This window comes from Lepisosteus platostomus, chromosome 9, assembly GCF_059453375.1.
Source record: "Lepisosteus platostomus isolate fLepPlt1 chromosome 9, fLepPlt1.hap1, whole genome shotgun sequence".
NCBI lineage: Eukaryota > Metazoa > Chordata > Actinopteri > Semionotiformes > Lepisosteidae > Lepisosteus > Lepisosteus platostomus.
The window spans coordinates 59,884,138-59,906,067 of NC_142619.1; the positions used below are offsets into that span (position 1 = coordinate 59,884,138).

Below are 21,930 nucleotides of genomic sequence, written 5' to 3' on the forward strand. Positions count from 1 at the left end.
TAATTTGGTTTTGAGCCAGTTTTCTCTCTTTAAACGAGTGTTTACTTGTAACCACGAAGTATTGCACGACATGAGGTGTGCCTCTTAACAGATGCAGTGGAATGACTCCAGCAATAAAACAGGCAAATCGGGTGCCATTTGAAACTTTTTTCCGCCTGATGCTGCTACCCCAAGACAGCTTCCATTCAAAACAACGAACTATAACTATTAAGCATATGAATTGTATTTTATGTAAGTGTGTATAAATTGTAGAAAAGCGTAAACAGGAAAATAAACATTTACTTTTACATCATGCTTTTATTTAATCAAGATCAGACTTCAGCAACACCTTACTGAGGTATCTACTAAGATACTAAATGGGCTAAGTATCTTAATACTAGAACAACAAAAACTTCTCTGGCTCGGCTTGTAACTCCTGACCAGTGTCAACTGTACTGGCTCCTCTACAGAGAGGGCACAACAGCGCCTTTACTTCCTCAGACAGTTGAGAAATCTGGTTTATCTTCAGCTGTCCTTGCCACATTCTACAGGTGTGCTGTTGAGAGTGTGCTCACGTGTGGTATTACAGTGTGGTTTGGCAGCAGCTCGCTGTCTGACTGGAAGGCGTTATAGGGGGTGATCAGGTCAATGCAGTCCATCATTGGGGTACAGCCCCCCTCTATTGTGGACATTTTTACAACTCGCTGTCTCAGGAAGGCTGGAAGTATCGCTAAAGATACCAGTCATCCTGGTTTCTCACTTTTCTCTCCCCTGGTAAGCATTATAGGAGCATAAAGGCACGAACTTCCAGATTTAGTTTCTTCCCACAATCTGTCAGATTACTGACCTCCACCCCTACCCCTGACTCATGCTGAAGTGTTTTTTTTCTCACTGCTCGTCTGACTTGTTTTACGCTGTATGTTATTTAACTTGTTGTTGCTGCTGCTGTTGTTATGTGTTTGTTTTTGGTGATTCCTTTAATGTGTTTGTATTGGAGCGCACAAACAAACAAGCATTCCATTGCACTTGTGCATATGACAAATAAACTGGACTGGACTGGTCCTTGTGAAATTTGTAAATAGTGGATTTAAGGTTATTCTGTGTACACAGTATGTGCTGAATCCACATTATTTTCGCCCAGGTACGGCTGACCAAGGAAGCAGCTGGGGTTAATTTTATCAGACGCGATCTGAGGTGCGTGATGCTTTAATAGGATCACCCGCATTACAAATACAATTGGCCATGGCGAAATGTCCCCAGCTAATCCCAGAGTGACCTGCCGAGCTGTCGGGAGGCCTGCCCAAACGGGTAGAGCAACGAGCCTGGCTGAAATGTCGAAATCGCCTTCAAAAAAATCAAACAAAAAAACAGCATTGTTCGGTCTGGCAATTTTTTTTCCTCTCTCTTTCTTTCTTCGAAGAAGGTCAACGACCTTTTTTTTTTTTAAAAAAAAATAACGATCACCCTATTGTATTTGCAGATTTTGGGGCTGGATTCCTCCGGTCTTCGATCTTACGTAACCACGGCAACGCGCCCGGAAGCCGCCGGGTCAGGTGGGCGCTCTTTAGCGGCGGCGCGGACCGTGGGCCGCGGGGGCGCGGAGGGGCTGTTGGCTGTGACTGGGGCGGAGCGGGGCGAGCGCCCTGCTGCGGGCGGAAGTGGGTGCTCGGGGACGCGAGTGAGGATGCGCGGCGGCGCGCGGGGGGGGGCGGACGCTCCGCGCGCTTGAAGCGGGCAGTCGGGGCGCCGCGCAGCTGCCGGCTGGTGTCGCTGGTTTAGAGACCGGCTCGGACCCGGGACCGTCTCCTCCTCCTCACCGCCCAGGCGCCTAACCATGGACAGACGGCGTGTGGCCGGCCTCACTTTCTGACCGAGCAGCGGGCTCTTGTCGTTTGAGCTGTATTGGCGTTTGAAGCCGCTGCAGCACGGTAATAATCATGTTCCTCCGGCCGTTGTGGGGGATATTCTTGGTCCCCTTCGTTGCTATGCTGTGGGATGGAGCAGCGTCCCAGGTCTCGAGTCCCGGTGAGTGTTGCTTTTGTTTTCTGGCGTCGCTGGGTTTATTTCATTGCAGCAGCTGAGCACGGGCAGCCTGTGCTGATCCAGTGCCTTATTATACGAAAACACGGGAGGAGATGAAAGCAGCCGAGGCAGAAGACTTTTAATGTGCATTCCTTCTCAATGTACGCTTCCTGACCCTCAGACCCTGGGAAATTGGCACTGAAGAGCTGCCGTGCAGTCCAGGCGTCATTCTTTCAGTTAATAATAATAATAATAATAATAATAATAATAATATAGGTGGGGGTTTTAGCGTCATATGGCAGTATGCATTGCTCAGGGGTAGTTTATGGGTCTTCAGCCTTTTTGTTCACCCCGAGCTCCTTATCTGATGAAGACTTGTCTGATTAAGTGTTGGGCTGCAAAACGTCGAGCGCAGCTCCGGGCTGTGCGTTTCAGCGGCTGAACGTTTGCCTCGACCGGACTTGAACGATCTCCAGACGCACGTTGTGCAAGTCGGGGCAGACGGAGGCAGTTTGGGGATTTTTAATTTGGAACGAGAAACCCGAAGACGATCTTCAAAGAGGCTCTTCAAGCACAGAGGTGTCAAACTCGGTCCCGGACCCTGACGGACCGATTCCCCAGCAGCGCTGAAACTGAGAAAGAGACTAAACTCAGGCACGACTCCGAGGTCGTGCATTTAAATATAGGACACACATTTTTGGATGTTTATGTTTTTTTCCAGGAAAAGATCTTATGACTTCGTAATTATTCTTAAACTTGCATAGCTCCAGATATATATATCCAGATATATCCGTCTGCCCCGATTTACACAACGTGCGTCTGGAGATCTTTCAAGTCTGATCGAGGCAAACGTTCAGCCGCTGAAACGCACGATTTTTCTGTGTACTGTTCTGTTCTAGTTTCCGGACTGTGAGTAACTCTTGTATTGTATTGTATGTATTGTACTATTATTATATAATTCGTTACACTGTGGCTGTGTTGTGTGTGTGTTAAGCTGCTGTTGCACTGCAATTTCCCTCATGGGATCAATAAAGTATCTGTCTATCATATACAACCACTGACGCGCCCCCAAACAAAGTTATTCCCCAATCTGCACGTTTGCAAATGTGTCGATTTCCCCACGTTGCCTTTAAAACTCCTCTCCCTTTGTAGGACACCGCGAGCAACCATTTAAAGCTCAAACCGGGCAGCCAAATAGGCGGGCATTGCCTGTGCAGAGGAAGCCGGTTTATTTTTGTTTCGTGCGAAAGCAGAGCGAGTTAGCTTTGAGCTGGATACATCAGTCATGCAGTTTCCAGAATTACACATTACTGTGCGCTACAGCGTGGCAGGGAGGCGAGAAAACCGCAGTATGTGAGTGAAGTGTTGGAGCTGAGGACCTCAGGTGCTTGCAGTTGACCTGGACCCAGGTGCCTTTGGAGTGATCTTGGTCATCACCCCCTGCAGCCTCGAACCAAAACTTTTTTCTCTTTAACCTCTCTCTCATACAAATGAAAGAAAACACACCAACTTCCACAGCACGACAATTTTCTCTTTTTTTTGCGAACTAAACTAAAGTTCTATACACATATAATACCGGTGTGGCTCTGTTACTGATTTTTTTTTATTTATTTTCAGTTTTTTAAGTTAAAAAGGATACAAAGGCAGGGCTCAAGTAAAAAGAAAGAGACAGAATTCCGTCAGCCGAACCTCTCCCGCACCAACATCATCAGTTTCTTTTTGCCTTTTACCTGGATAGTGACACTTTAAAAAAAAGTAATGAGGGGATGGGTGGTAGTTAGTCGCAGAGTGGTAACCCTGACACGGACCTGCCTATCAGCTGGTGAAATGGCTGATGGGGAGTGTGCGTCAAGGTTGTTGCGCTAGGATACAGAGATGGAGCGTATCAGCCTCTCATGTTCGGTTGATACACAGGGCGGGTTTTCCCATAGCAGCTGATGGAGCCTTCACCGCAGGTTTGCAGTGTGTTGAACAGAATTTATTTGTTGTTGTTTTTTTTATCATTGCTGAATTAAGACGTTACAAACAACGTCAGGATTTTTCATTTATGTACCGGAGAATTTAATCTTTGTGTTACACAAAGAATTTTATTTTTAAGAATTTTAACATGTATCAGTTTTAAGAATGATGTCACCGTTATTCCCAGTAATGTACTAGTTTGAAGTGCACTGATCCATTTTGGGGACCACAGATCGTCTCAAAACGTTCATCCAGAATGACTACGGGTTTTTGTTTTTGCTTCATCTGGTGGATCAAATTTCAGTCTTTTCAAAAACAATGGTTGTATTATTCTGAAAATATGTCTATAATGGATTAGGACTACACCAAATAAAAGATATGCATGATAAAGCATTGAGGTTTATCATGAGGCTTTTTCAAAATTCAATTATCCAGGCTCATATGGCATTTCTGAGGAATTGCGTATATTTAAACATGAGAGGAGTGTGACTAATTACCAATCGTAATTTAGTTATTCTGTAACAACATTAAATTATTGGGTTTTTGTAAACATAACTTTAAAAAAACAGCTGTTTCATCACATTTAGGCCAAATCAGACAGTTATGTCTGTTATGAGAAGCTTGTTCAATTTGTTAATCCCTGGAGACGCTTCCAGTACCTTGAGTACATTTGAAAAGGATTATCACAGACATTTTGTATTATTTATTTTGATAAAAAATGCATGTTTAAAGTTTAAAAAAGTGTTTAAGCACAGAGAATGTCACAGAAAGCCAACTCGCCTCTTATTGTAAGTTCTGCTGCATTAACTTCACTCTGAAATATGAAATATAAGTGAAAAGTCAAGGATTTCTTCATTTGTTTCTCATTTTTTAATTAATACACTAATTGGATCATCTGTTCCTTTTCCATGGGAGTGGTCTCTACTGCGTTAAAAACTGCATTAATTACTCCTATACTAATGAAACCTGGCTTGGATTCTGATATATTGATGAACTACAGACCAATTTCCAATTTACCATTCCCATCTAAGGTTTTAGAGCATGTGATTGCAGATCACTTACAGGTTCACATGGTAGGAAATGAGCTTTTTGAACCCTTCCAGTCCAGATTTAGTACTAATCATAGCACTGAGTCTGCTCATGTCAGTTTAGTGAATGGTTTGCTTTAAGCATTCAACTCTGGGGCCAAAGTATTCTTATGTGTCTTGATGTTAATGCAGTTTTTACGGTAAATGATTGAGTGTTGCTCGAACACTCGAATACATTTTTATCAGTTGTACTGAAGTTAACTGGCTCCTTTCAGACGTGATCAACTGGCGGTGTTTTGATTCGCATAAATCCCTCATGTCCCTGGTCAATTACGGTGTGCTGCAGGGTTCAGTCTTGGGTCCTTTGCTTTGTATTACTTATATGCTTCCTCTCAGTCAGGCTACATGCAGACACGGTCTTAACTTTCATTGCTATGGAGATACTACTCAGATCCATGTCATAACCTCTTCCCCCTTCTGATTTACCATCTCTGTCACTTATCTCTTGTCTGTCTGACATTAAGCTGTGACTGACACTCAAGTCCTTGGAACTATACAAGAACAAAACCAGTTTTACTGGTCTGGGCAGTAAATATCAGCTGGAGAGTTTCACACTAATGGTGGGTGAGTTCCCCATTCAGGTGTCGCCCCTAGTGCAGAATTTGGGAGTCATACTTAATCCTCTCCTGTCCTTTGAACCCCGTGTGAAAAATTTGATTAAGACGTCTTTTGTTTTCTGTCTTGGAAATATTGCCCGCATTAGGAATATTCTATCGATGTCCGACACTGAGTGCTTGATTCATGCATTTATAATGTTAAGGCTTGATTTCTGTAAGTCTTTGCTCTATGGGTAATATGTGCTGCAAAATGTCCAAAGCTCTGTAGGCTGTAAGCTCACACTAGACTCTGGCAGCATATTACTTACTAATTACTAATACTTGTAAGTCACGTGTTCAATACAAGATCTTGTTACTGACTTATAAGGTTCTAAATCTGGCTCTGTGATACATCTTTGAATTCTCCCATGTATACACGGCTTCTCATTGGCTTTGCTCATTTGAGGCTGGTCTCCTGCTCACTGTTGGTCACCCTTGTGTTGTACAATCTGGTTTCTCTCAAGCTGTTCCTTAACTCAACTGGTGAAGCAGTGTCTTGCTCCTCTGCTTGGCTGCTGGTGTGCTGTGGGGTCAGGGGTGCAGAATAGCCAGTCAGGTACATGTACCCTTCAGTGGTGGAAACTGTGGGTCCCCTCCTGTGTGTGAAGCTCCTTGGGGTGAATTGAGCCGTAAATAAAGTTTTTGTGATGCATATACAGTAACTTAATAATTATTGAAATTTATTTGGCTCGCATGCAATTTTGCAATGCAGTGCATGGCGAGTCGCCAGATAGTGATTTGTATCCTTTAGTTTGGTTTTTTGATCAGGTATATGTCAGTATTTATTGTGGCTCCAATGCTGTGTGCAATAAAGCAGATTAAAAAATAGAAAATACCGTACAACTGTTTCCTGTTTGTAAGGTAGTGTGCAGAAATACAAGTTTTGTGTTTCAAAGAACTTTCCTAGTCAGGCAGACAAGCCATACAGCGCATCAGCCACACTAATCTGGACAGGTTTCAGATCGTTCAGCTCGTGAAGTCAGATCGTGAAGCTGCAGCATGTGCTCTAGCATTTACACATAGGCCTTATAGGTAAAAGGCTATGGGGACAAATCTTGCATAAAAAAGGAAACTGTGAAAACGACCTGTATCACAGACGGTCTGCTCGCCGGAAAAGTGTTCTGAAACGCTGCCAGCTGGCTCTTTTGGTTGAGAAACGCTAATAAGTACACTAAGCTTGTGTATGTTGCATTCATTAATGTAGTATTTCAGAGGTCTTTTTGCTATATAAATGTTTGTAGTCCACACACTGTTTTAAAGCCACATAGTGCTATTATTAATAAACTTGGTTACACTGCAAACGTCAAGTGAAACCCTATCATTTTGTGAGAGCATGCTGTTTAGGTCAGTTACTTCACAGATATGTTAAATTTATAACCGGAAGCTTTTATACTTTAAAAGCAATTAAATCATAATAGTTTTTTTTCTGTAGTATATCATAGTGGGATTTGAGCTTTCTTCTTCACAATCCAGAGGGCCTGTAAATCTGGCTCTACACAGGTATTTTGCTAATCCATCTTAAAGAGTGTTTTACACCACCTAAACAGTCATGTGCTCTAATCCACAGCAGAGATCCAAAAATGGATTACAGGCAATAAAAGCAGCAGTTAAAGTGTCTGGCAAGGTTGTGATAAGCACATTTTCAAGGAAACAAGAAAATTCCTGGGACCCCGTGTGAGGTTGAGAAGTTGTTAAGATTTTGATGTTATCAAAAGTCTGTTTCATATACTTTTAGATATTTTCCAGCGTTCAGCTCACATGACTTACTAGTGAGCCTGCAATGACAACACCAGCAGGGCTCCAGTGTCCCAGAAAAGGTGGCGTCTCTAACACCCCTGTAATCCCAGAGTAGCTGACAGAAGTAAAAGAATAAGCAGAAGGTGGCACTGTAAACTGTGAACCGCAGTGTCCAAACACCTCAAGAAAACCCTCTTCTTTTTAGGTGAATAAAGTACAGAATCTGGGTTGCATGAACTCATTTTGAGAGTGCCTGAGGTTGTCTCGACTCCCTTTTCAGATTTAAGGAATTCTAATGCAACACTAATCATGGAAGCAATTCCCCAAAACACGGTAAACTAATTATCAAGAGACAAAGATGATCATATAGCTGTAAAGCCCGGCTATGTTACTGCTTAAGCTGCTGCTATCTTATATGATTTATGTACTATGTACTGTTAACTTAGTACATTTTTAATACCCTTATATTAAAGACTGTCGGGGGCGGATTTGTAGAAGGAAGCACTTAAATTTGTCCTCATTTTGAAAGAAGGCTCATCCTTGTTGTAACTCTTCAAGCGCGACCTCGTGTTCGAAGGTGGAATTTGCCACGTGGGCTGAAATTTTTTTTCTTTTTTCCCAGGCCGCCTCGTGTTTGCGCTGGGACGGTCCCGGAACGTGAGTCTGCTGCAGAACGCCACTGTGGAGGCTGTCATACCCAGAATCCCCGCAGACGTCACCTACATCACCTTCCAGCTCCACACGCAGCACCAGAATGCCACCGTGTCTTATCACCGGGTAGGAGCCGCTGCTGTGGCCGGAGATTTATACTGCTCTGGGGAGACAGAAAACTAAAGGTTTTGGAAATGCCAATAATATAACAGTGCATAATGATCACAGCCCTTAAGATTAACTTTAATATTAATTTCGGATATGTGCAATGCTTGAAAGCCTCCAGTATTTATACCTCAACAGAAAACTGAAGTGGGGATTCTGCCAGGAATGTTTAAGCTTAATTTGACGTAGCTAAGAGCTATTCAGTAATCCCTGGTAATTCTTTCTGTACAGGGCGGTTTTGCCAATTAAGTAGACATTAGTGGATTTATAGTGGATATACTGGGACAAAAGCAAGCTCCTAGATCTAAAGTAAATTGGTTACTTAAGTGTGGGAACTCTCCATCTGCACAGAGCTTTACCTCCCATCAAATCATTTTTTTTGCTTCTTTTCATTTTTTCCTCGTGGATGAATTTCATTTAAAAATAAATCAATATACGGTCTCTAAAATGTGCAGCATTTTAAACTGCAAAACATTTTATACAAGCATGTCTTTGTCTATTGTAACACAACAAATAAACTTAAATTCTGTGTAATTATTAGATTATATAGTATTCTTTGGTTGTTAAATTAAAGATATTTTCTGTTAACTGTTGTTAGCCAAGATTATAAACTGCTTTCTTTCGCTTCCCTGTTTTTGTACTAGTCGGTATTGTTAATGGTTGATTTGAACTTCTGCGGTATAATTTGGAAGGATCTGTAAAAAATGATTTCTGGTAGTCTGAGGTTTATCTCCTCTCTAGGAAGGTTTTTGGTCATCACACCCATCATGGGAATGAGGGTCCAGACAAGATACAAGCGTGACACAGTGAGGGAAAGTCAAGTGATGTTGCTTGTCAAGAGGTCAAGTTACAGCAGCGAGCACCAGAGAGTCATGAGTCTTGTTAACGCTGTGTGTGCTACAGACTGTGGCAGTGACTGGGCCAGCCAAGACCCTGCACCATGATGAGCAGCATTAGGAACATAATCATTAAGCAAAACTTGAATAAGGCATGAAGCCATGCCGCTAACGAAGTGCCGTTTAACCGTGAGTTAAACAGCCCTTTGCTGTTGTTTCCCTGCTACAAAATGACTTTCACATAGACCTCCTCCTTATCAGAAGTTGCCGGTTGCTAGTTGAATAACTTGGAATGCCAGTTTACCACCCTTTTGCCCTGATTTCAGGTGCTGACCTCGAGCTCCTCTCTGAATGGCTCCGATGCAGGGTTGCTCTTCCCTCTCATGCGCCTGCAGAGAACCCTCACCTGGTACCTTCGGTCTCCTGAGCGCAGCGCCATTACTGGCACGGGTGTGATCTTACCTTACGGGGAAATCCGTGAGTTAAACAGCACTTGAAGTTCAGCTGTCTTCACTTTGTCTTTAAGGAAAAGATTTATCGAATGAGTGTCTTTCTGTGTGTAAGATGTTGAAGATCCTTGTCCCAGAGTCCATCTGTGTCTGCTGGTTTTTGTTTAATTACCAGTGCTAATTGATAACCTACAGTTCAGTTCAGTTTATTGACATACGCACAATAAACAATAAATTCTCCAATACAAGACATTAAGGAAACACCAAAAACACAAAAGAGAGGCAGCAACAACAAGTTAAATAACATACATCTTGTTATTGTGTGATACATATACAGTAACTTAATAATTATTGAAATTTATTTGGCTCACATGCAATTTTGCAATGCAGTGCATGGCGAGTCTCCAGATAGTGATTTGTATCCTTTAGTTTGGTTTTTTGATCAGGTATGTGTCAGTATTTATTGTGTCTCCAATGCTGTGTGCAATAAAGCGTATAAAAAAATAGAAAATACTGTACAACTGTTTCCTGTTTGTAAGGTAGTGTGCAGAAATACAAGTTTTGTGTTTCAAAGAACTTTCCTAGTCAGGCAGACAAGCCATACAGCGCATCAGCTACACTAATCTGGACAGGTTTCAGATCGTTCAGCTTGTGAAGTCAAACACCAAAAACACAAAAGAGCGGCAGCAACAACAAGTTAAATAACATACATCTTAGAAAAAAAAACACCAGTGTGAGCCAGTGGTAGGGGTAGAATTCAGTAATCTGACAGCTTGTGGGAAGAAACTCTCTCTCTGAATCTGGAAGTTTGTGGCTTTATGTTCCTATAACGCTTACCAGAGGGAAAGGGGGAGAAAAATGAGAAACCAGGGAAGGGAACCTACTGTATATGCTTGCTGGTTTAGTTTTTGTTTCTGCCTTCAGTCATTGGTTTAAAAAATTACTTAGTCTTATTTCCTACATAGTTCGGTACACCGAACTTCATGCAGTTTGAGAATGAAGAATCGTCTCCTCTTATTTGGTGATCCATTGATGATGAAAAGGCATCATCAGTGGTAGGAATGATACTGTATCAGACAATCCCACAGTTGTTGTTTTTTAAGTCCAGTTCATTATACTATAGCTATCACCCCTGAATAAGGGCAGTCCTGAAACGAAGTATTTTTACACATGCTTCATACCAATTACAAAATGTATTCTGCTTTTTAAGAGCTGAATACAAATTTAAACAAATGAAATACGTTAGCCTGTATTAAGAACTGTGTTATAGCAAGAACAGAAGATCCAGAGTTACCCAGAATCTGCATCTAGAACCTCTACTAGGATTTTTTATTAAAAAAGGCCCGAGTGCAGAAAAAAAGGAAATGGATGAGTTACTTGCTGCAGTGATCATTAAAGGCCCAGTTGGAACAAAGACCAGCAGGCACAGAGGTACTCCCGGACCAGGATTAAAAACCACATCTCTGTGGTGTTCAACAACAGGATGTCTTTCCATTTTCTGATAATTCAGACTCTTCAGTTACGTCTCTCGTTAACTGGTTATGTTTTTACAAATTCATGCTCCGGGCTACTATTTTAATGTTTGTTTAAAGCATCCTGTGATGTTTGAGTGTTTCTAAATGTTCCAATTACATGAACGAAGTTTAAGATTTTAATATTTTCAGTAAATGTAGCAGGATTAATAAAATGAAAATGTTATTTTCTGTTTCTGCAGACCCTGTTCCTGGAGGCTGTAACACTGAGTATGACCTCCTTGTTGATCCCAACATTTACCTGCAGTACAATTTGTTCGAGACCATCATTCAGTTTGCACCTGCGAATATTGGTTACGCGAGGTAGCGTTTCCCAGCTGCCTAAAATTCCAATTCCTGTTATTTTTTCATTTCATCAAACAGTGCAGTCTGAGCAGTGGTTAACGCCAGATAGTTTGGGATTCCACTGGCAAAATCAAGGGCTCAAGGGGATTTCATGCCTGGGGAGTTTGCTCCCAGAATATTTTTTTTTAAATGGAGCTTGAAGGGACAATGAGCCAAATGGCCATTCTGTAGGTATTGTAGTGCTCTGAAGAGCATTCCTTCCTTTTCCACATGCTTGAGAAAAGAGCAATTACAAGCGAGGGAAGGGCACTCAGCCCACCTAGTCGGTTAGGTACTGTAGTAGATCATGAATCCAAAGATCTCTCCCAGCCGTTCCCTGGAAGAAGCTGGGATATTGGGTAGAACAGCTTGTTTCATAGTCCCACAGTTCTTTAGGTAAAGAAGTGCTTCCTGTTCTTGTGTTCAAATGCACTTCAAAAAATGTATCTGAAATGACATAGAACCCTCTAAATTTAACCTTTGACTTTTTCCGATTTTATGTTGCACGCGTTTTACAGTGTTTGTGCATCTACACTTTACTACCTTCTTTCCACATTAATGATATACTGGAAGAGAATTCTCCTTTGCCTACATTTGGGCATGTGGCATTGCAGGAATAACATTCTCCTTTCCTTGGCTAACGGCTCCTCTGTGGATTCCGAGTTTATTTTTGGCACTCTCCCAGTCCCTTTTTCAATCCAGTCCAGGAACCCGGCAGTTACTCCCTTCTCTGTGTCCCAGGGGCCGCACTCCACCACCTTGCGATGTAAACAGCGGGCAGAGCTCCCGCTGGCGCCTGGAGTATGACGTCTACCAGTACTTCCTGCCAGAGAACGACCTCTCCGAACAGGTCCTGATCGATCACATACAGAAGGTGGCCAGTGTGCAGCAGATGGTACTCAATGGCAAAAAAGTGAGTACAGTCCCTCCTCCAGTGTCACTGCCAAAGGGATCCTTTCGCAGGTTCAGTGAAGGTTTCATACCTTCTCTGGGTTACCTGGAGAGGCAGTTGTAAAACGTGAACTTTATTGCCATATGTAACCAGTGCATGAACTGGTACAATGGAATTCTTACTTACAGAAAGTCTCTCGACTGTAAAAAAAAAAAAAAAAAAAGGCAAAGAATGCAAGATCTGGGCAGGTCTCAGGTGCAGGTGAAATACAGAAGTAAAGTACTTCTGTCTCCTCGTACTCTCATCCTGCTCTAGGGTTTGTTGTTTTAACAGAAGCAGTATTTGCATGGCGTGCAGCCTTCCTTAGTGACCTTCCCGATGGCACGTACGTCAGGGACTGTATTTGTGCATTCTGGGGTAAGGGGTAGGGGGATGTTTCTGCAGCTTTTCAGTTTGATATTCTAGGAATACATTGCAGGTGGGTCAAAAGGTCATTCTGAGATCTAATATAATCCAAGTGCTGAATAAGAAGGTAGTTCTTACACCACAAGTCTTAAAAGTGTAGAACATTGATCAATGTCAGCATTTAGTTCCCTGTTCCTCACATTTTTATCCTCCTCCTCTTTCTACAGCTGGTGATGTTAAAGTCAGTCGACAAAACTATGGTGTCCTTCAGCTCTGTTCCAGGCCAGGGGGTGATCTACTCCGTTATAGTGCGGGATCCACTGTTAAACTCATCTGCCTCCTATGTTCCCGTTCACACCTATGCCTGCAATTTCTCTTCCAACTTGGACAACTGCTACACTCTGGGTATGTATCGCCTGTCTCATTGGATCTTTCCTGCTACTAGAGTTTTTCTCTGAGAGGATGTATTTGGTACTGTTTGCATTCTAGCTGTGGGTAGGGCATTGTCTAAGTCAGAGCTCAGCTGGATGGGCTGGAAAGCATGTGGACTGCTTCTGGATTCACTTCCAGATGTTTGTCCATGGTCACAGCAAACATTGGTTGAAATATCCTGCACTAGACAAAATGTGCGCATCCTTTTCAAAACACTCCTTCTTGACCCCTCTGGCCCAGTCTGTTTTCCTGCCCTTTCTCTCTCCCTGCTCCTCTGCATTTCACTATCCCCAGAGCCAGTGCGTGCTCATCGCTGGCTCTGCAGGGCTGAGATGAGCTCTCTGTTGAAATCAGAAGTACTCCGTTGCTCCTTAAAACTCATCTGTTCAGACCGCACCTCTGAACTCTGATCACACTGCTGGGAACTTTCACCAGTACAGTACTCGGTTCCTGCTTTTCTGTAGTCAGTGACACCTTATTTGAACACTACTTCCCGCTCAGTAGACATTGTTTTCACTTCGCTCTTCACTGACACTGTTCTAAGGTGCCTGCTTCTCTGTTCTTGCCATTCTTTGTTGCACTCTTTCTTTTCTGTTGAATGTTTTGTTTTGTACTTGATGTAGGTTTGTCAGTTTTGCAAGTGCCTCTGGATAACAGCATCTGCTAAACAAATAATAAAAAATATAAATCTCACTTTTAGATGTACAATAATAAAGAAGGTTGATCCACTTTTTAAGATCTCCTTCCTGTGAATGTACAGGATGTTAACAGATACTTTTTAAGACGAAGGCTTGTTTTGTGGGGAAAAAAACAGGCATGGATATAGAATTTAATCATTTTGAAATCATTTTCAAAACCTTAAATATGAATTAAATATGTAATAAATATTGAAGAACCACTTTGTTACTCCGATCTCTCAAGTGTGTATAAGCAACAATGTAGTTTGAATATATTTAACCCTACACAGTATTTGTATGTGTTTTTAATTTCAGGAAGAATATCTACAAAGGTCTTTTTTACCATCGCTGGTATAGCTGGCCTTTTTGTTTGCTTCTTCGGGCACAGATTTTTCAAATCTGGTAAGAATTCTCCTGTTTGAAAGATGTTGTGGCAAATTAACTTTGAGATGGAGATCTGAAAGACGGGTTTCCCTTAGTGATGGCGAGGCGTTGTTGGGAACAGTGCATGAAGGGCAGTAAAAGCGACACTGATGAAATAGCAGAAGTTGGATTTGATTTCACAGGAGTTCTGTTGTTGGTAATAGCAAAAGAAAGGGACACAAGGTGAAGGAGATTCAGGATGTGATTAGTACTGATTAGTGATTAGTTAGAACCAGGACCACAGAAATGGACTTGGTTTATTTAAAATGTTTTGTGTTTTTTATGCATGAGCATTTCTGTTGTGGTTGCTTAGGTAGTATTCATCATAATGCAACTTTTTGTTTCTCTTCAGAACTGTTCTGTATGGGATTTGTCTTTGTGGCGTTCCTGTTCTTCATTCTTATTACAAGAGTGACATCCCTGGACTACGACAGTGAGTGGCTGTTGTGCTAATTAAGTGGACAGTGATAGTCATGTAATGAAACATTGTTTCTCATGACCTCACATGCTCAGTTACTGTACATTCAGATGGAATATATGGCACCCCTGCTTGTAATAAATAAGCGTGGCAGTGCTTGTCTGATATACTGCTATAGTGACAAAAACTGACTTGTGTCAATAATAAAGAAAACAGAAAAGGCTTCAGCTCAAGTCTGTCTGCCCAGCCGTGTTGAAGTCCCTACAATGGCTTCTTTCAAGAAGTAACTTTAATGATATACCATTTGTAAACCTTTCTGATGTTATCTTCCAATGTCAAAGAAGGACCAGTTCACTCACATCCCTTCTTTTCTCCTTCTGAAAGCTTGGTTTTCTGTCCACACATCTGCTGCCCCTCTCCATGAACAGAAAGGTGCTTTTATTCAGCCAGCACACCTGTGGCTTGTCCCGATTGTCAGATCTGGCCTCTTGCTCCGCTATGCTTTCATAAGCCTCCTGGCCGTGTCATTATTAAAAACAAGAATTTGTCCTTGTTCATTTAAATAAACAAATGGAATAACATATAGTTGGCGTGAAATCATTCAATTGTAGACAGATGTTAAATACATTCAGTCGTGCACTTGCTTTCTTAAAAAATATTGATATTCCATGATTAGTTTGCAGTACATAAGTTACTTTGATGGCACTTTGGGGTTTATGATGGCTTCTGCAAATTAGGTTTTTCATAGTACTTTTGAAATTCAATCACATTGACCTTAAGTTATTAGAAGGGAGGAAGCTGAATTTTATGTAACTTAACGTAATAATCCTTATCTTCTTTCATGTGCTGCTTATTAAGCTAAATCAAATCTCATGGCCAGGGAATAGAGGACTTTGTGTAAATCATGAACAGGGGTCAGAAAGCTTTGAATATAATACAGAAAACACAGGGCAGTTGTGTTGGCCCAGCTTTTAGCACCCTTCGTGACATATACCCAAACAGAAAGGTCAGGATATTGTGGGTGCTTTTTTCTCCTTATTTCTGCTCTTTTTCTTCTGCGGGTAGAAAGGACTGGATCCCTTCAGAGACGTTTCTGACATTAGAAGATGTTGGCAGGGATTTTCAGATGCTCTGAAAGTGTTCTGTAAGCCGAAGCCCTAAGTCTGAGTGCTCTGTGTGTCCGGCAGTGCGCTTGGGCCTGACCGCCCTGGGGGGCGCCGCTGGAGGGGTTCTGCTGGTTCTGTGCTGGTGGAGGTTCGGCTTGGTGCTCCTCTGCGTCTTGATCGTAGGGCTGATCCTGGGGTTCCTTGTGTCTTCCCTTTTATTCTTCACCCCGATAGGTAAGTCAGCGGTAGCTGGGAATACATTTACACCTCAGTAACGTGTTTGGTCCTTTAGTTTGGAAAACAGCATGCTTAATCTGGGGCTGTAGTAACCGTGGTTTGTCATTATAGTTTAATACGTCTGTTCCTAAGTTTGTGGGGGTTATGTAGTGGGTTGGTGTCCTGTCCAGGATGCCCGCTGCTTGTTGGGATAGGCTCCAGCTCCCCGGGACTCTGAATTGAAGGACGTGGTCACAAAACAGATGGATGTAGTGGGACATCTTGTGGACTAAAATTGTAACTAAAGATGTGGCATCTGCTTTATCAGTGTGTCCTGTTTTAGTTCATAATTACTGCATTGGATGCCAAGATGGATTTTATGTTGAAAACATTTTTTTTTTATTCTCTCCAGGAGACTTGTCCATTTTCCGTACGGATTCTGTGTTCTGGCCAACATTCTGTAGCGTTGTTGTGGTCATTCCTTTGATATTCTTCAGGTGGCCCAGGGAGGTAAGATCGTAATACATTCCCTTTAATACAGAAAGTGGTTAGACCTGCTTTATCTCACTACTGACCACGTGCGTGGTCACCCTGTCATTCGCGTCCATGAGTCGTCCGTTACTTCAAACATCCATTGTACTCGAAACTGCAGCTCTTTTATAGACCACATGCCGAATAACAGCATGTGACTTCTGTCTGTTCCTGCTGGAAGAGTAACATGAACAGAGTAGTTTTCCTCAGTACATGTATATGATTAGATCTTAAGCTTCCTGAATAAGAGGTTTTAATTGTGTAGTTCGAGAGCTACTCTGTAGCTGAAAGCATCCCAAAGCTTATCCTAAGTGCAACAAGACACATGTGACAGAAGGCTGTTGCAGAGGAGAAGCATTCAAACTACCGTATAAATTACCATAGATCCAGAATCTAACAGTAGACATCATAGAGATAAGTAGGCACGTCTACAATAGTTAATCTTTCTTGTTTTTCTCATGCTACTCCATTACTCCACTCCCTCCAGTGGCTTCCTGTATTCACGCACATCTAATTCAGAACCCGGGTTCTTGCCTTCAAGTAACTCCAGCTCCCTGCTTCTGCCCGTCAGCGGTCTATCCCAGCCCTCCTCCTCCAGGAGCGGGCTTCCAAGCCCGTGTGTTCTCCGCCCTCCCTCCTCAGTGGAGAGATTGGGAACATCTTTCAGCATCCGTTCAGACAGCACCTCCAGTTCCTAGCTACACAACTCAGTAACTCTGGCACTGTACTGCAGAAGACCATTTAGTTCTTGATTTAATTCCCTTGTTGCCTTATTGACAGGAAAAAAAGAACACATTACTGTTTTAGCACCTACACTTAGTGGGGTGTTTCTGTTGAGCAAGTATAGAATAACTTGGTCGAGTAGCTGAATTCAAGTGGTATATTTTCAGAATAATGAGTCTTAACTGGTGATTTTCAGAGGGTGCAGGATGATAAAATGCTTCATTTCCCCTAGGGGAACATCACTGCCTGTGGAGTTGCCGGCGGCTATGCAGTAATTTTAGCTGTGAACAGCTACATCTACACCAGCCTCTCCTACATTACATTAGATGTCCTGAAGAGAGCCTTAAACAATCAGTTCAGCAGAGCCTTCACAAACGTGCCTTTTCAAGGAATAGGTGAGCATGACCGCTCCTCCTTTGTACTGAAGCACGTATACTGTTCTGTCCTACAGGTTGATGAAATAATTCCATCGGCGAAGCAGTTTCTCACACGGCTACCTGGTGTGGCACTTACAGGGAGAGCCGTACTTCAGTGGTACATGTTCTTGAATGTAAAGCACATGCAGTATGGCTTCATGCAGGAGGAAAAGCACTAAACATATTCCTTTATTTGTAGTTATTGCCCTCGTTATGAATCACATTTTCCATTCTGTTCGTCATCTCCTGCTTCAGATATTTTTCTGAACTTCAGAAGCATCGGTGGAGCCTTTTCAGATGGCTTATTCGGGCTCTGCGACTGCTCTTCGTGAAAGGTGTGATTTGTTAAATTCGCAACTGAGGGATGGAGGTGTCTCCCTGTGCTCTTGCAGATTACATCCTGACCACGGTGTGGGCGGTCCTGGCGGTGAGCGGCGTGGTGCTGCAGCTGTACCGGGAGAGGAGCAGGCCCTTCTTCCCACCCAGCCCCTACCTCATGTGGAAACAGGAGAGGGAGAGGCGGAAGACCAACATCCTGGACCCCAGCTACCACATCCCCTCGCTGCGGAGCCGCTTGAAAAGCAGAGTGCAGGATATGTTTCGGCGGAGGGAACCTGCAGGAGAGAGAACTCCCTTACTTTTATAACGACCTTCCGTCCGGGCTCCATCAGGCTTGCAGGTGCCTCCAAGGAAGCCGAAAGCACGTTATCTGGAATATTTCTAGCGCCGATGACCCAGACACCTGCCGTATTATCAAGGTGCTGTTGAAAACCGAGACTTCCTTGGGACGTAACGGAAAAGGTGGAAGTTTTCCTGAACACCTGGAGCGTACCAGCCACAGTAAAAAAAAAAAAATATATATTTTTGAAATTGTAGTGGCACCATTCCATAGTATTTTTAACACATCTGTTACTGCAGTGAAGGCAATCCCCCGATTGTCAGAGAACAAGCTCTCTTGCTGTAAGCGCACATGATCGTTGTGGTGAGGTAGAGTAAGGCACACTAAGGATTTGCCACCAGCATTTAAACTCCTTTGGTACTGTCAGTGAACGGCTTGTGGAACTGATGTTCAGTTATTGTCCGTTTGCACCCCAAATGTCACTTTATTCCCTTTGTCCAGCCAGGTCCCGGCGTAGGGAGCTGCACTACTGAAGCAAATACCAGGGTTTTGACTTCGACTGCGCAACAACCTGGATTGTTGCAGGACTTGCGAAACAATTGTCGACATGCAATTATGTTTCTCTGAAAGGTAATCAAATTATCCCAAAAAGTCCTGGTACCAAGAACTCCAAAGGGCTACTGTTTATTTTCTAGTGGAGGGTTCCTATGTCAGGGGTTTTGAGAAGGTGATGGAAAATGCGTCCCTCTAAAGATCTGATCTGTCTTAAGCGTCTCAGTGAGGTATAAGACGTTTCTTCGTGCAGAATTAAGAATCCCAGGTTGGTTTGGGCAGTTTGTATGTGCTTTGAGCTGATGGTGTGGAATCCAAAACAACTCTGAACCTACCTAACATAATTTGTTAAGCAGTTTGTTACATGAGGTTATTGTTCCTGTAAAGGATTTAATCTTGGAGGTTTGTATGTTTGTATCTTCGTATTACACCATCAGAATGTCCAGAGATGAGAGGAACAGAGGAAACTGTTTGGATCATCATGCTCACTACATAGCTGTATTGGGAGCGACTACCTTCCCCTGTAACAATATCTCTCATGGTTGTGTTTCTGACAGACAGTACGTTTGCTTCTTTTACATATTCCCTCTTGTAAAACTATCAAGGGCTTTAAAATACATCACCCATGTCTTCATTAAAATATTTTTAAATGTAGCACGTTTTCATGGGAAATTTGTTTTTTCAGCATTTGAGTTAATCGTGTTTTAAAGCCGTCACTATGTTGTTCCTTTTTCTAGAACCATTCAAATCCACAGTTGTTTTTAAATACTCAGATTAAGAAAACCAGCACTGTCTTTTAGTGAGCGCTTCTTGATTGTTTTGCTTATCGACTAAAAACACTAGTTTTTATCACTTCAACTCACAGGAAGGAAGCACTTCGAATCCTTTTTACATACAGTATGTATTTTTTATATATGCAATCTTCATTTTCCTTGAATTTCACCTTGAATTTTTTGTCCAGCTGCTGTTTAAGTAATTCAGTGTCTTACAATAGGTAGTATATTTAAAAAACAAGAAGTTATTTTTTCCATTATTGTGAAAAGCAACTTTAATAGAACTTTAAACTGCGAAGGGGGGTATACATCTTCCAAAAGAGGAGAACTAATATAAATATAAATTAGGCATCCCTCTGTATCAGCCCCAGTTAGAGTGCCTGCCCTTTTTTTATAAATGACTTTTTTGACAAATTCTTTGTAACATGCACGGTAGAAAACCAGAAAAGTACATTTTTTGTATGCATTTGGAAAAAAGAAGATAAAGTACTGTGCAGTGAAGATCAGCATATTTATTCTCAAAGGCAAGAGTATTTCCACTGCTTTAATCTGTCTTGGGAACCCCATCATGTTTTCCTAGAGATTTTTGCTTGCTTTCAGGTGCTTTATAGCCTTTGAGAATCAGGAATTCAGTTTGTTTTGCCCTGTGACACCTGTAAAATGTCAAAAAAGGCATGCATTTGTGATTTCCTAAGCCCCACGAGGCACACAAGATTTACAGAGAATGTTTGAAAACCTTGTGTGTTGGTGTTAATAAATATTGTTTTTTTTGCAAGTGTGAGAAAGTGTTTGATTGATGCACAATGCACAGATTTGTTTTTAGAGATGAGAAATTGGTTTTCTTGCCAATTTAACAGTCTTCAGTGGTTTTTGCCAAGTAAAGCATTTGTTCACAAGTATGCCAGTTAAGTATTATTCATAAAAGGCAACTGCTAATTGGGCACATCTGTTGTACATTGCTCCTGTTTGCTGACTTGGCAACATTTTAATACATTAATAGATATGGATGTATTGAAACATCCAAATTAAACTGTGCAGATGAGTATGAAAATGTCTTGCACAAAAAAGACGAGGCTGTTCTTTTACCATGTATTAATTTACAAAACTTTAATTGCAAAGGATTGTCCTATAGATCTCCTAAAGGCAGGAACAAAGGTTTGATGTTTGGAAAAATGTACACTGTTGAGTGCATCTTACTCATTAATGAACAGCCTATTACCTAAAGGAAGTTTCAGCCTCAAAGCCACTTCTTGTGTGGAAAATGTTTCCAGTTCTCTAACTTGATGCTTTTGTTTGTTTCTAGTAAAATATTCCCTTACAGGTGAAACCTAGTTCATCAAGTTTAAGTGCCAATCAGAATCATGGATCATTATTTAAATATTGCAGTATTCCAATAGTCCAACATATAAACAGTGATAACTTGCCAATTTAAGTCTTATAGTTTGTGTGTGGGGACATTATACCTGTTTAATTTTGGAGATATTTCAAGGCCCATGAATAATTCTGTGCAAACAACTATTTAGAATTAGTTCCACAGCTGATGTAATTTTCTGCTTCTGGGGACACTGAAGTTTAGAAGTTGAATTGTCAGATTCCCGAGTGAAGTGCTTGCTCCTTTTAAAGAAGTGATCTTTTCAGCTTGCAGCGATCCACATGCTTTATGGTCAGAGGTAATGCCCTCGCATAAACACTTCGGAATTCAAGGAGAGGTGTCACCCTGTACGTAAGTCATCATGAGCTTAAATCATTGAACTTGTCAATACTTTGCGTAGTGAAAGACAAAAACAAACCCTTGAACTCGTAGTCGAACCAAAAATGCCACCCCCTTCTTTGAAGGTACTGTGATCAATATACTCAAATAAATGGGCCCACAGCCTTATATAGAAGTACCAAAATACAGATTTATGCCCACGGTCATGGGTAGACATTTCCAAGTGACGGGGCCCTACAAATTTTAGTTAGCATCTGCGTGAGACCTGGAATGCACAGTTGTGTTTGGTAGTTGACTTCTTAACCAATTAACTCAAGCCATCGAGCCATTGAGGTCTGACAAGTTGCAAGAAAAAGAGAAAAACGGTGCTCCAGCGATGAGCAAATTCTGAAGAGAACCATCTCGTTAGTATTCAGGATTTATTCCATATACGAATAAAATGGGTGTCTGCCAACTTACCCATCAAATTACTGATAACGGTTAGAGATACCAGGTCCCAGAACTAATACTTAGGGCCTGGTGTGTGTGTTCATATGTAGATGTATTTTTTTGTACACTTTCACTTTGTACAGCTGTTCCCTTTGTCTTGTCACACTCTGAATTTTTATTAAAAAATAAAAAGCAATGTAATGCTTAAAATTTAAACAAGACGATTTAACTCCTGCAGCATCCATTTTCCTTAAACTTTATTGTATAAA

The 21,930-nt window shown here is 41.9% G+C and overlaps 1 protein-coding gene across 1 annotated transcript; it reads left to right on the forward strand.

The window, feature by feature from the left end:
- The first annotated feature begins 1,589 nt into the window (after positions 1 to 1,589).
- On the forward strand, positions 1,590 to 20,296 carry tm7sf3 (transmembrane 7 superfamily member 3). The gene is made up of 12 exons (XM_088645913.1): positions 1,590 to 2,004; positions 8,004 to 8,158; positions 9,360 to 9,510; positions 11,197 to 11,317; positions 12,080 to 12,251; positions 12,863 to 13,040; positions 14,060 to 14,146; positions 14,520 to 14,600; positions 15,773 to 15,925; positions 16,320 to 16,417; positions 17,394 to 17,556; positions 17,970 to 20,296. The coding sequence occupies exons 1-12, from the start codon at positions 1,917 to 1,919 to the stop codon at positions 18,221 to 18,223; spliced, it is 1,701 nt and encodes a 566-aa protein (XP_088502039.1). The 5' UTR covers positions 1,590 to 1,916; the 3' UTR covers positions 18,224 to 20,296.
- The last annotated feature ends 1,634 nt before the right edge of the window (positions 20,297 to 21,930 follow it).